At 38.0% G+C, this 14,334-nt stretch overlaps 1 protein-coding gene across 2 annotated transcripts in view; it reads right to left on the bottom strand.

The window, feature by feature from the left end:
• Positions 1-14,334, bottom strand: part of pigs (pickled eggs) — an 802,884-nt gene that overhangs the window by 6,259 nt on the left and 782,291 nt on the right. For both annotated transcript variants that reach the window (XM_070081188.1, XM_070081194.1), the window contains one exon: positions 2,986-3,173. In XM_070081188.1, coding sequence (XP_069937289.1) covers positions 2,986-3,173 — 188 coding nt within the window. The remainder of the gene's footprint in view (positions 1-2,985; positions 3,174-14,334) is intronic.

Here is a 14,334-nt window from a genome sequence, read left to right as displayed (position 1 = left end):
TGCTGTCTACTAACTTCCCTACTCTGTTTTTAACTGTCAAATCCATTTGTTTCCTAGGCTTTCTCAACCTATTTATCTCTCTCTAAAACTTTTTTTTATTCACAGCAAAATTTGTTGACAGCCCTTCACTCACTCTACTGCTCTCTTTTTACACTCCCTCACCTCTCTCTTACTCGCCACCTACTCCACCTTTCTTATATCACTTCTGCTTTGTAAAAAAAAAAAAAAAACTTTCTTTTTTCTCCCTCATCACACCTGTGGTAAATTACATTTACCTGGATGAATCTCATTACATACATACAAATAAATGGTAACAAAGATAATTATTATTTATCAAAGTTACAGAGACAAGTAGGAATTTTTAGGACACTTAGGTCGCAAAAATGTCCCCCTTCGATACCTACCATCTATCTCTCCACAAGTTGCTCTAGGCCTATATTAATTGCAAATGAATTGTACATACACACCAGGAATTCTGGTAAAATTATTATAATTTTTGTGGACTGTATATTAAATTTAATAAATGATTACATATACACATTTATATAACAGAAGGAGAATTTATAATCATAACACTCACCAATTTGTCTGGAAATTACTGTGTATCATACTCAAAAACCCCCCTGTCTACATTTATGATAATACTGGCCAGAACTATAAACATAAATATAGACATGACTTAGCTGGGGGTAATATTCTGTTTTCATCTAATTATGGAGTCCTGCCCAGTCGCCTGATTCTCTCGTTATGCAGGACTGCAATTCCAACAATTTCGGCTCCTATTTGAGAGGTGTAAGCCCAATATAACCTCTAGAGCGACAAAAATTCTTCTCATTTTCACTAACGTTTTCTTGGCTCATTCAAAAAACATGGCGACTCTTCCCTGCTCGACTGTGCAGGCGCCGAGCTTCCCATTTTTTATAATATAATTTTTATTAAATACAATATATTTTATTAATTTATGTACAAATACACTATTTTCGGAAAATATACTATATATTTTCCACAACACCCTTTACCTCATCATTCCAGCAATCACTCCTCTTTCCTCCCACACCCACCCTCCTATATCTTCTGCCCCACATTCTAACATTGCATTTTCTAAAACTATCCCACCCCTTTTCAACCCCCCACACTACCTATACTCTCACTAGCCCACCTTTCTACCAATAGTTGCTTATATATCACCCTAACTTCCTCCTTCCTTAGTTTATAAGCTTTCACCACTGTCTTGCTAGAGACAGTAGCCTGGCTGGTTACCATACCTACCACAACTGATTTCTTACAATAAATACTACTCATCTCACTCTACATTAAAACTACAAATATTTTAAGGTAAGCAGTGAGTGTACTATATGCATATTTTACTTTTTTATTGTTTTTTTTAATGCATAGTTCTATTGCTAACTTAATATATATTAGTGTAAACTTGTTATCTAGTATTTATATGCATTTATGAGTGGAAAAGAAATGGCGTTCCACTTTACGGAGGTAGCCTGGACAGCCATATAAGTGGGGCCCTTCTGTAATTAGTATGTAAAGCATAACCAATAATAGCATATTGATCTTGTCAGTGCTATGTAATAACCCATGTAATAAGTTGGTCTGTATATTTCAACCCCTAACTGAAGTCCTCTTTAGAGACTGAAAAAAAAAAAGTGAGAAAGTAACATGTTTCTATAGTGAGAAACTGTAAACACCTCAGGTGAAAATCTGTTCATACTGAGGTGTTACAGTGTGGTGTAGTACCACTGAGAGTCATTTTTATGTTTATCTGTCCCTGCACAGAAATCTTAATAATGGTGAAGGTATACAGGTTCAAGGAATTGGAACCATCCACCCTTTCCAAAAATGCTATGTGATCTGTATGAGTTTAGCACTCCTCTGTAAAATAGGATACAATAAAATGTTTGTAGCTACAATCTCATGTGTGTGATGGCAGATGCTTGCCATGGCATACAGTAGGACTCCATATCCGTGGATCCTGTTTCCGAGGTTTCAGTTATCCGTGATTTACTGTGGCCTGAAAATTTGCTTAATAATGACACCAGACCCTGTATCCATGGTCCTGTTTCCAATGTTTCAGTTATCCATGGTTTACCATGGCCCGAAAATAAGACTTAATTTTGCTTAATAATGACACCAAGGTGCAAAAGTAATAATGATGGCAGTTCTTCAAAACCTAAGAGAAGCCTTAAAGTGCTTCCCATCAGTGAAAAAGTGCTAATTCTAGACTTATTATGTGTAATTTATCAATTAAACTTTATCATAGGTATGTGTGTAAACAAAAAACGACTTATATACAGTGGACCCCCGGTTAACGATATTTTTTCACTCCAGAAGTATGTTCAGGTGCCAGTACTGACCGAATTTGTTCCCATAAGGAATATTGTGAAGTAGATTAGTCCATTTCAGACCCCCAAACATACACGTACAAATGCACTTACATAAATACACTTACATAATTGGTCGCATTCGGAGGTGATCGTTATGCGGGGGTCCACTGTATAGGGTTTGCTACTATCTGCAGTTTTGGTATTTGCAGCAGGTCCTGGGGATATGGGGGGTCCCTCAGATGTGGGGGTCCTATTGTACTGTGATCTTTACTATAGACTTTGAAAGAGAGCTGAGTTCTCTTGCCTATACTAAACTGTGCACATGTGTTCACTGATCTTAGTTGCTACAACAATTCCATATTGCAATCTTTGCATGGGATCTGATTAACTGGAACTCACTGAATGTGAATGGCACGAATGAACCATTCATGAAAATGAGTGGGCCACTTAGTAACTGTGAGCAGGCCACTTAGTGCTGAATGCCTGAGGTCAAGCAGAGGCTCTTCAAAATTATTGGACCCATTGGATCTGAGTCACAGAATGGACTTGGATCATAGCACACCTGCACACACCAGTAGCTGCATGAACCTCATCTTAATTACACAACCCACGTACAGTGCTGCCTTTAGAATATAAAAGTAATAATTACCTATCATCTCAGTTGTATCCATATCAAGATTTTTCTTGGGTGTTGGTTTGCGCGTTCTTGGTAATGAGCGTGAAGCAGTGTTGCCTTGACTTTTGTAGCCCTCATCACTAACTTCCGAGGAGTCATCACGCCACGCTGCTTGCTCATCTCGAAAGCTGCATGATGGTCCCCATTTTCCAGAAGTGAATCTGTAATACAAAGTATGAATAAATATGTGTGCACGTCTGCCTGTCTGTATACACATTAGATATCTTTCAACAAACCAGCCGTATCCCACTGAGGCAGTGCAGCTCAAAAGGAAAAACAAAAGCTTCTCCTTTTAAATTTAGTAATATATACAGGAGATGGAGTTACTAGCCCCTTGCTCTGTATATAGGTAGTAAGTTACTATGTGCTGTACAGAGTTTTTATAAGGATAGTGAGGTTCAGGTTAGGGTATGTAGGAGGATTACTTACCAGTAAAAGTAGGTCATAGACAGGGATGTATAATGTGACAATGGTTAACATATTTATAGATGGGGTCATAAAAGCAGTAAACGCTAGGGCATTGGGGACAAGGGTGGGATTAAATTATGGGGAATCAAATACAAAATGGGAGTTGACACAGTTACTTTTTGCTGATGATACTGTGCTTTTGCGAGATTAAAGAAAAGTTGCAAAGGTTAGTGAATGAGTCTGGGTGTGTAAAGGTAGAAAGTTGAAAGTGAACGCAGATAAGAGTAAGGTGATGAGGGTATCAAACGATTTAGATAAAGGAAATTGCAAAGGTTAGTGAATGAGTTTGGGAGGGTGTGTAAAGGTAGAAAGTTGAAAGTGAACGCAGATAAGAGTAAGGTGATGAGGGTAACAAACTATTTAGATAAAATTAGATATCACATTGGAGGGAGGGAGTATGGAAGAAGTGAATGTCTTCAGATATTTTGGAGATGACTTGTCAGCAGATTGGTTTATGAAGTATGAGGTTAACCATAGAATTGATGAAGAAAAAAAAGGTGAGTGGTGCTTTGAGGTATTTGTGGAGACAGAAAAAAAAAATTTATCCATGGAGCCAAAGAAGGGAATATATGAGAGTGTAGTGGTACCAACACTCTTATATGGGTGTGAAGCATGGATTGTAAATGCTGCAGCGAGGAGGCAGCTGGAGGCAGTGGAGATGTCATGTCTAAGGGCAATGTGTGGTATAAATATTATGAAGTGTGGAAATTAGAATGAGGTGTGGAGTTAATAAAAGTATTAGTCAGAGGGGTTGTTGAGGTGGTTTGGTCATTTAGAGAGGATGGAACAAAGTAGAATGACTTGGAGAGCATATAAATTAGTAGGGGAAGGAAGGCGAGGTAGGGGTTGTTCTAGGAAAGGGTGGAGGGATGAGGTAAAGGAGGTTTTGTGGGCGAGGGGCTCGGACTTCCAGCAAGCGTGCATGAGTGTGTTAGATGGGAGTGAATGGAGACGAATGGTTTTTGGGGACCTGACGAGCTGCTGGAGTGTAAGCAGGGTAATATTTTGTGAAGGGATTCAGGGAAACTGCTTACCCAGACTTGAGTCCTGGAAATGCCTGCCATTTAAAGGAGGAGTTTGGGATATTGGCAGTTTGGAGGGACATCTAAGCTGTCGTATCTGGGTGCCTCTACAAAGACAGTGATTGTGTATGAGTGCAGGTGAAAGTGTTGAAAGATGAAAATTTTTTCTTTCTTTTTGGGTCACCCTGCTTCTCTGGGAAACGGCGGAGTAGGGGTCATCCTTGAAAAGGTTGGAAGGAAGGGATAAGGGAGGTTTTGTGGGTGAGGGGCTTGGACTTCCAGCAGGCGTGCATGAGCATGTTCGATAGGAGTGAATGGAGACGAATGGTATTTGGGACCTGACGATCTGTTGGAGTGTGAGCAGGGTAATATTTAGTGAAGGGATTCAGGGAAACCAGTTATTTTTATATAGCTGGACTTGAGTCCTGGAAATGGGAAGTACAATGCCTGCACTCTAGAGGAGGGGTTTTGGGATATGTTGTGTATCTTTATACGTATATGCTTCTAAACTGTTATGTTCTGAGCATCCTGCAAAAACAGTGATTATATATGAGTGAGGTGAAAGTGTTGAATAATGATGAAAGTATTTTCTTTTTGGGGATTTTCTTTCTTTTTGGTGACCCTGCCTCGGTGGGAGACGGCCGACTTGTTGAAAAATATATATATATATATATATATATATATATATATATATATACATATAGATATATATATATATATATATATATATATATATATATATATATATTTTTCAACAAGTCGGCCGTCTCCCACCGAGGCAGGGTGACCCAAAAAAGAAAGAAAATCCCCAAAAAGAAAATACTTTCATCATCATTCAACACTTTCACCACACTCGCACATTATCACTGTTTTTGCAGAGGTGCTCAGAATACAACAGTCTAGAAGCATACACATATAAAGATACACAACATATCCCTCCAAACTGCCAATATCCCAAACCCCTCCTTTAAAGTGCAGGCATTGTACTTCCCATTTCCAGGACTCAAGTCCGACTATATGAAAATAACCGGTTTCCCTGAATCCCTTCACTAAATATTACCCTGCTCACACTCCAACAGATCGTCAGGTCCCAAGTACCATTCGTCTCCATTCACTCCTATCTAACACGCTCACGCACGCTTGCTGGAAGTCCAAGCCCCTTACCCACAAAACCTCCTTTACCCCCTCTCTCCAACCCTTTCGAGGACGACCCCTACCCCGCCTTCCTTCCCCTATAGATTTATATGCTTTCCATGTCATTCTACTTTGATCCATTCTCTCTAAATGACCAAACCACCTCAACAACCCCTCTTCTGCCCTCTGACTAATACTTTTATTAACTCCACACCTTCTCCTAATTTCCACACTCCGAATTTTCTGCATAATATTTACACCACACATTGCCCTTAAACAGGACATCTCCACTGCCTCTAACCGTCTCCTCGCTGCTGCATTTACCACCCAAGCTTCACACCCATATAAGAGTGTTGGTACTACTATACTTTCATACATTCCCTTCTTTGCCTCCATAGATAACGTTTTTTGACTCCACATATACCTCAACGCACCACTCACCTTTTTTCCCTCATCAATTCTATGATTAACCTCATCCTTCATAAATCCATCCGCCGACACGTCAACTCCCAAGTATCTGAAAACATTCACTTCTTCCATACTCCTCCTCCCCAATTTGATATCCAATTTTTCTTTATCTAAATCATTTGACACCCTCATCACCTTACTCTTTTCTATGTTCACTTTCAACTTTCTACCTTTACACACATTCCCAAACTCATCCACTAACCTTTGCAATTTTTCTTTAGAATCTCCCATAAGCACAGTATCATCAGCAAAAAGTAACTGTGTCAATTCCCATTTTGAATTTGATTCCCCATAATTTAATCCCACCCCTCTCCCGAACACCCTAGCATTTACTTCTTTTACAACCCCATCTATAAATATATTAAACAACCATGGTGACATTACACATCCCTGTCTAAGACCTACTTTTACCGGGAAGTATTCTCCCTCTCTTCTACACACCCTAACCTGAGCCTCACTATCCTCATAAAAACTCTTTACAGCATTTAATAACTTACCACCTATTCCATATACTTGCAACATCTGCCACATTGCTCCTCTATCCACTCTATCATATGCCTTTTCTAAATCCATAAATGCAATAAAAACTTCCCTATCTTTATCTAAATACTGTTCACATATATGCTTCAATGTAAACACCTGATCCACACATCCCCTACCCACTCTAAAACCTCCTTGCTCATCCGCAATCCTACATTCTGTCTTACCTCTAATTCTTTCAATTATAACCCTACCGTACACTTTTCCTGGTATACTCAGTAAGCTTATTCCTCTATAATTTTTACAGTCTCTTTTGTCCCCTTTCCCTTTATATAAAGGGACTATACATGCTCTCTGCCAATATATATATATATATATATATATATATATATATATATATATATATATATATATATATATATATATATATATATATTATGTCATGCCGAATATGTAAAACTGGTCAATTAGCAGCCGTATCCCACCGAGGTGGGGTGGCAAAAAAGGAAAAACGAAAGTTTCTCCTTTCAAATTTAGTAATATATACAGGAGAAGGGGTTACTAGCCCCTTTGCTCCCGGCATTTCAGTCGCCTCTTATGACACACATGGCTTAGGGAGGAAGAATTCTGTTACACTTCCCCATGGATATAAGAGGAAATAAACAAGAACAAGAACTAGAAAGAAAATAGCAGAAAACCCAGAGGGGTGTGTTTATATATATGTGTTTATATATATGCAGAGAGCATGCATAGTTCCTTTGTATAAAGGCAAAGGGGATAAAAGAGAGTGCAAAAATTATAGGGGGATAAGTCTGTTGAGTGTACCTGGTAAAGTGTATGGTAGAGTTATAATTGAAAGAATTAAGAGTAAGACGGAGAATAGGATAGCAGATGAACAAGGAGGCTTTAGGAAAGGTAGGGGGTGTGTGGACCAGGTGTTTACAGTGAAACATATAAGTGAACAGTATTTAGATAAGGCTAAAGAGGTCTTTGTGGCATTTATGGATTTGGAAAAGGCGTATGACAGGGTGGATAGGGGGGCAATGTGGCAGATGTTGCAAGTGTATGGTGTAGGAGGTAGGTTACTGAAAGCAGTGAAGAGTTTTTACGAGGATAGTGAGGCTCAAGTTAGAGTATGTAGGAAAGAGGGAAATTTTTTCCCAGTAAAAGTAGGCCTTAGACAAGGATGTGTGATGTCACCGTGGTTGTTTAATATATTTATAGATGGGGTTGTAAGAGAAGTAAATGCGAGGGTCTTGGCAAGAGGCGTGGAGTTAAAAGATAAAGAATCACACACAAAGTGGGAGTTGTCACAGCTGCTCTTTGCTGATGACACTGTGCTCTTGGGAGATTCTGAAGAGAAGTTGCAGAGATTGGTGGATGAATTTGGTAGGGTGTGCAAAAGAAGAAAATTAAAGGTGAATACAGGAAAGAGTAAGGTTATGAGGATAACCAAAAGATTAGGTGATGAAAGATTGAATATCAGATTGGAGGGAGAGAGTATGGAGGAGGTGAACGTATTCAGATATTTGGGAGTGGACGTGTCAGCAGATGGGTCTATGAAAGATGAGGTGAATCATAGAATTGATGAGGGAAAAAGAGTGAGTGGTGCACTTAGGAGTCTGTGGAGACAAAGAACTTTGTCCTTGGAGGCAAAGAGGGGAATGTATGAGAGTATAGTTTTACCAACGCTCTTATATGGGTGTGAAGCGTGGGTGATGAATGTTGCAGCGAGGAGAAGGCTGGAGGCAGTGGAGATGTCATGTCTGAGGGCAATGTGTGGTGTGAATATAATGCAGAGAATTCGTAGTTTGGAAGTTAGGAGGAGGTGCGGGATTACCAAAACTGTTGTCCAGAGGGCTGAGGAAGGGTTGTTGAGGTGGTTCGGACATGTAGAGAGAATGGAGCGAAACAGAATGACTTTAAGAGTGTATCAGTCTGTAGTGGAAGGAAGGCGGGGTAGGGGTCGGCCTAGGAAGGGTTGGAGGGAGGGGGTAAAGGAGGTTTTGTGTGCGAGGGGCTTGGACTTCCAGCAGGCATGCGTGAGCGTGTTTGATAGGAGTGAATGGAGACAAATGGTTTTTAATACTTGACGTGCTGTTGGAGTGTGAGCAAAGTAACATTTATGAAGGGATTCAGGGAAACCGGCAGGCCGGACTTGAGTCCTGGAGATGGGAAGTACAGTGCCTGCACTCTGAAGGAGGGGTGTTAATGTTGCAGTTTAAAAACTGTAGTGTAAAGCACCCTTCTGGCAAGACAGTGATGGAGTGAATGATGGTGAAAGTTTTTCTTTTTCGGGCCACCCTGCCTTGGTGGGAATCGGCCGGTGTGATAATAAAAAAAATAAAAATAAATTGTACATGTATGTGTAGTATGACCTAAGTGTAAGTAGAAGTAGCAAGACATACCTGAAATCTTGCATGTTTATGAGACAGACAAAAGACACCAGCAATCCTACCATCATGTAAAACAATTACAGGCTTTAGTTTTACACTCACTTGGCAGGACGGTAGTACCTCCCTGGGCGGTTGCTGTCTACCAACCTACTACCTATATACATGTATATATGCAATAAGATCACAGTAAACAGGTGATTTCAAAATATGCAAAACAACCACTCTGAAAGAATAGAGAAATTCCAAGCGCTTTCGTGACTACTCACATTATCAAGGAACTATGAAAGTAAAGCATCCAAGGAAGCTATATAAGGGGTCCGGCCAGCACCTCACTATCAGATCCCACAACGGTTAAACACGTGACGCTCGGCGACCCAACTTGGATAGGTCCCTTGCACAACTCACCCCCAAGCTATTCTACCCAAGAAAGTTTAAAAATTATTATTTGTCCAGTGTATTATTAAATTCTTCCCAAATTCTATTAATTATAAATGGATCTAATTTATATAAACCAAAGGAAATATTCATATTATTGTCAAAACTGCTTTTTATGAAACAAGATTCAATTATATTCCTGTCGACCATGGACTTGCTTGATACTACTTTCTCAACTTTTTGAAAATCAATTGGATGGTTAAAATCTCTTACATGAATAAATAGAGCATTGGAATCTTGTCCAGTTCTAATGCTATATTTATGTTGTTTTAATCTTAGTTCGAGATTTTTACCAGTTTGACCGTAATAAACTTTATCGCAAATTTTACAAGGAATCTTATAGACACATCCATCAGCATTTTGGGGGGAATTCTTTATTAAAAGTTTTTTCACTGTATGAAGATTTTTGAATACAACTTTAATATTAAAAGTCTTAAGAAGAGAAGGCATATCAACCAAGTTTTCATGGTAAGGGAGAACCAACATATTTTTAGTTGAATAAGGCTGGTTGTCCCTTTTTGGATTATAAAAAGTGTTTCTAGCAACTTTAAAAGATTTATCAATTACATTTCTTGGGTATTTTAAATCATTACCTATTTCATAAGTTTTGGATATTTCCTCATCTATGAACTCAGGACTACAAATTCGTAAAGCTCTCAAAAACATTGATGAGAAAACAGACAGTTTGACTCTATCTTGATGCGAGGAATAATAGTGGACATAGGAACAGTTATTTGTAGGTTTTCTGTAAATTTTAAATTTGAATTCATTATTACCCTTAATAATTAAAACATCTAGAAAAGGCAATGAGTTATTTTCTTCAAACTCAACAGTAAAGTTTATAGAATGGGCTAAGCTATTTAATTTTCCAAGGAAATGGTGTATATCTACATGCTAATAACAATTTTATAATTAACTTATCAGATGAAATTTTAGACAAACATACAACTGCTGCTCTAGGTTTTGGCCTAAGTTTTGCAACTTCAAAAAAACTTAATAATGTTGAAATTGCAAAAGCCTTTTGTAACTTTGAAAAATTTTCTGATTTGTCCTCTGATGAAATTAATATTAGTAAAGGAATGGTATATAGCTCTATGTTAAAACCAAACATTCCCAATTGCCCTCAAAGATTCTTTAAGTCTTATGATACACTTAATAACAATAAAAATTTGCGCCTTACTAAAGCAGACAAAATAAATGCAATAGTAATTATGAAAGAAAATGATTACCAAGAAAAAATGAATAATCTCTTAGATGATACTGAAACCTATTCTAAACTTAGGAAAAATCCCCTAGAAACCGTTAACAGCAATTTCAATAAAACAATAAAACTTCTACTGAAAGGCAAAGATGAATTAGTCAAACAATTTACTTCCACTAATCCATCTTTACCTTACATGTATGGACTAATAAAAACACAAACCAGGGAATCCAGTCAGACCAATTATTAGCTCCATAGGGTCAGTTTCATATAAATTATCCAAATGGCTTGTTGATATTTTGAGCCCTATTGTTGGCAAAATTTCTAACTTTAATGTTAAAAACAACATAGACTTGGTTGATAAATTAAGCTCCTTGACTGACTTAAATGATTTTAACATGGTTAGTTTTGATGTTACTTCCGTGTTTACGAAAGTTCCTGTTGATGATTTATTAAGTTTCTTATCTGAAGAACTCGTTAACTATGATTTACCATTGCCAGTTCCTACTATCATTAAACTTATTAAACTTTGCATTGTTGATGCAAAATTTGTATTTAATGATAAGTTTTACACTCAGAAGTTTGGTATGGCAATGGGAAATCCTCTTTCACCTGTTCTTAGTAACCTATACATGGATTTTTTTGAAACAAGGTTGCTTAACACAATCCTCCCTAATAGAGCTAAATGGTTCAGATATGTTGATGATATTTTGTGTCTTATGCCCAAAAATGTAGATATACACCATTTCCTTGGAAAATTAAATAGCTTAGCCCATTCTATAAACTTAACTGTTGAGTTTGAAGAAAATAACTCATTGCCTTTTCTAGATGTTTTAATTATTAAGGGTAATAATGAATTCAAATTTAAAATTTACAGAAAACCTACAAATAACTGTTCCTATGTCCACTATTATTCCTCGCATCAAGATAGAGTCAAACTGTCTGTTTTCTCATCAATGTTTTTGAGAGCTTTACGAATTTGTAGTCCTGAGTTCATAGATGAGGAAATATCCAAAATTTATGAAATAGGTAATGATTTAAAATACCCAAGAAATGTAATTGATAAATCTTTTAAAGTTGCTAGAAACACTTTTTATAACCCAAAAAGGGACAACCAGCCTTATTCAACTAAAAATATGTTGGTTCTCCCTTACCATGAAAACTTGGTTGATATGCCTTCTCTTCTTAAGACTTTTAATATTAAAGTTGTATTCAAAAATCTTGATAGTGAAAAAACTTTTGATAAAGAATTCCCCCCAAAATGCTGATGGATGTGTCTATAAGATTCCTTGTAAAATTTGCGATAAAGTTTATTACGGTCAAACTGGTAAAAATCTCGAACTAAGATTAAAACAACATAAATATAGCATTAGAACTGGACAAGATTCCAATGCTCTATTTATTCATGTAAGAGATTTTAACCATCCAATTGATTTTCAAAAAGTTGAGAAAGTAGTATCAAGCAAGTCCATGGTCGACAGGAATATAATTGAATCTTGTTTCATAAAAAGCAGTTTTGACAATAATATGAATATTTCCTTTGGTTTATATAAATTAGATCCATTTATAATTAATAGAATTTGGGAAGAATTTAATAATACACTGGACAAATAATAATTTTTAAACTTTCTTGGGTAGAATAGCTTGGGGGTGAGTTGTGCAAGGGACCTATCCAAGTTGGGTCGCCGCGCGTCACGTGTTTAACCGTTGTGGGATCTGATAGTGAGGTGCTGGCCGGACCCCTTATATAGCTTCCTTGTCCAGTGTATTATTAAATTCTTCCCAAATTCTATTAATTATAAATGGATCTAATTTATATAAACCAAAGGAAATATTCATATTATTGTCAAAACTGCTTTTTATGAAACAAGATTCAATTATATTCCTGTCGACCATGGACTTGCTTGATACTACTTTCTCAACTTTTTGAAAATCAATTGGATGGTTAAAATCCCTTACATGAATAAATAGAGCATTGGAATCTTGTCCAGTTCTAATGCTATATTTATGTTGTTTTAATCTTAGTTCGAGATTTATAGTTCCTTGATAATGTGAGTAGTCACGAAAGCGCTTGGAATTTCTCTATTTTTTCAGAGTGGTTGTTTTGTATGTATGTATGTGTATATATATTTTATTATTATTTATTATCACACCAGCCGATTCCCACCAAGGCAGGGTGGCCCGAAAAAGAAAAACTTTCACCATCATTCACTCCATCACTGTCTTGCCAGAAGGGTGCTTTACACTACAGTTTTTAAACTGCAACATTAACACCCCTCCTTCAGAGTGCAGGCACTGTACTTCCCATCTCCAGGACTCAAGTCCGGCCTGCCGGTTTCCCTGAATCCCTTCATAAATGTTACTTTGCTCACACTCCAACAGCACGTCAAGTATTAAAAACCATTTGTCTCCATTCACTCCTATCAAACACGCTCACGCATGCCTGCTGGAAGTCCAAGCCCCTCGCACACAAAACCTCCTTTACCCCCTCCCTCCAACCCTTCCTAGGCCGACCCCTACCCCGCCTTCCTTCCACTACAGACTGATACACTCTTGAAGTCATTCTATTTCGCTCCATTCTCTCTACATGTCCGAACCACCTCAACAACCCTTCCTCAGCCCTCTGGACAACAGTTTTGGTAATCCCGCACCTCCTCCTAACTTCCAAACTACGAATTCTCTGCATTATATTCACACCACACATTGCCCTCAGACATGACATCTCCACTGCCTCCAGCCTTCTCCTCGCTGCAACATTCATCACCCACGCTTCACACCCATATAAGAGCGTTGGTAAAACTATACTCTCATACATTCCCCTCTTTGCCTCCAAGGACAAAGTTCTCTGTCTCCACAGACTCCTAAGTGCACCACTCACTCTTTTTCCCTCATCAATTCTATGATTCACCTCATCTTTCATAGACCCATCCGCTGACACGTCCACTCCCAAATATCTGAATACGTTCACCTCCTCCATACTCTCTCCCTCCAATCTGATATTCAATCTTTCATCACCTAATCTTTTTGTTATCCTCATAACCTTACTCTTTCCTGTATTCACCTTTAATTTTCTTCTTTTGCACACCCTACCAAATTCATCCACCAATCTCTGCAACTTCTCTTCAGAATCTCCCAAGAGCACAGTGTCATCAGCAAAGAGCAGCTGTGACAACTCCCACTTTGTGTGTGATTCTTTATCTTTTAACTCCACGCCTCTTGCCAAGACCCTCGCATTTACTTCTCTTACAACCCCATCTATAAATATATTAAACAACCACGGTGACATCACACATCCTTGTCTAAGGCCTACTTTTACTGGGAAAAAATTTCCCTCTTTCCTACATACTCTAACTTGAGCCTCACTATCCTCGTAAAAACTCTTCACTGCTTTCAGTAACCTACCTCCTACACCATACACTTGCAACATCTGCCACATTGCCCCCCTATCCACCCTGTCATACGCCTTTTCCAAATCCATAAATGCCACAAAGACCTCTTTAGCCTTATCTAAATACTGTTCACTTATATGTTTCACTGTAAACACCTGGTCCACACACCCCCTACCTTTCCTAAAGCCTCCTTGTTCATCTGCTATCCTATTCTCCGTCTTACTCTTAATTCTTTCAATTATAACTCTACCATACACTTTACCAGGTACACTCAACAGACTTATCCCCCTATAATTTTTGCACTCTCTTTTATCCCCTTTGCCTTTATA

The sequence above is a fragment of the Cherax quadricarinatus genome, chromosome 6, assembly GCF_038502225.1.
Source record: "Cherax quadricarinatus isolate ZL_2023a chromosome 6, ASM3850222v1, whole genome shotgun sequence".
Lineage (NCBI taxonomy): Eukaryota > Metazoa > Arthropoda > Malacostraca > Decapoda > Parastacidae > Cherax > Cherax quadricarinatus.
This window is presented reverse-complemented; position numbering and strand designations above follow the sequence as displayed.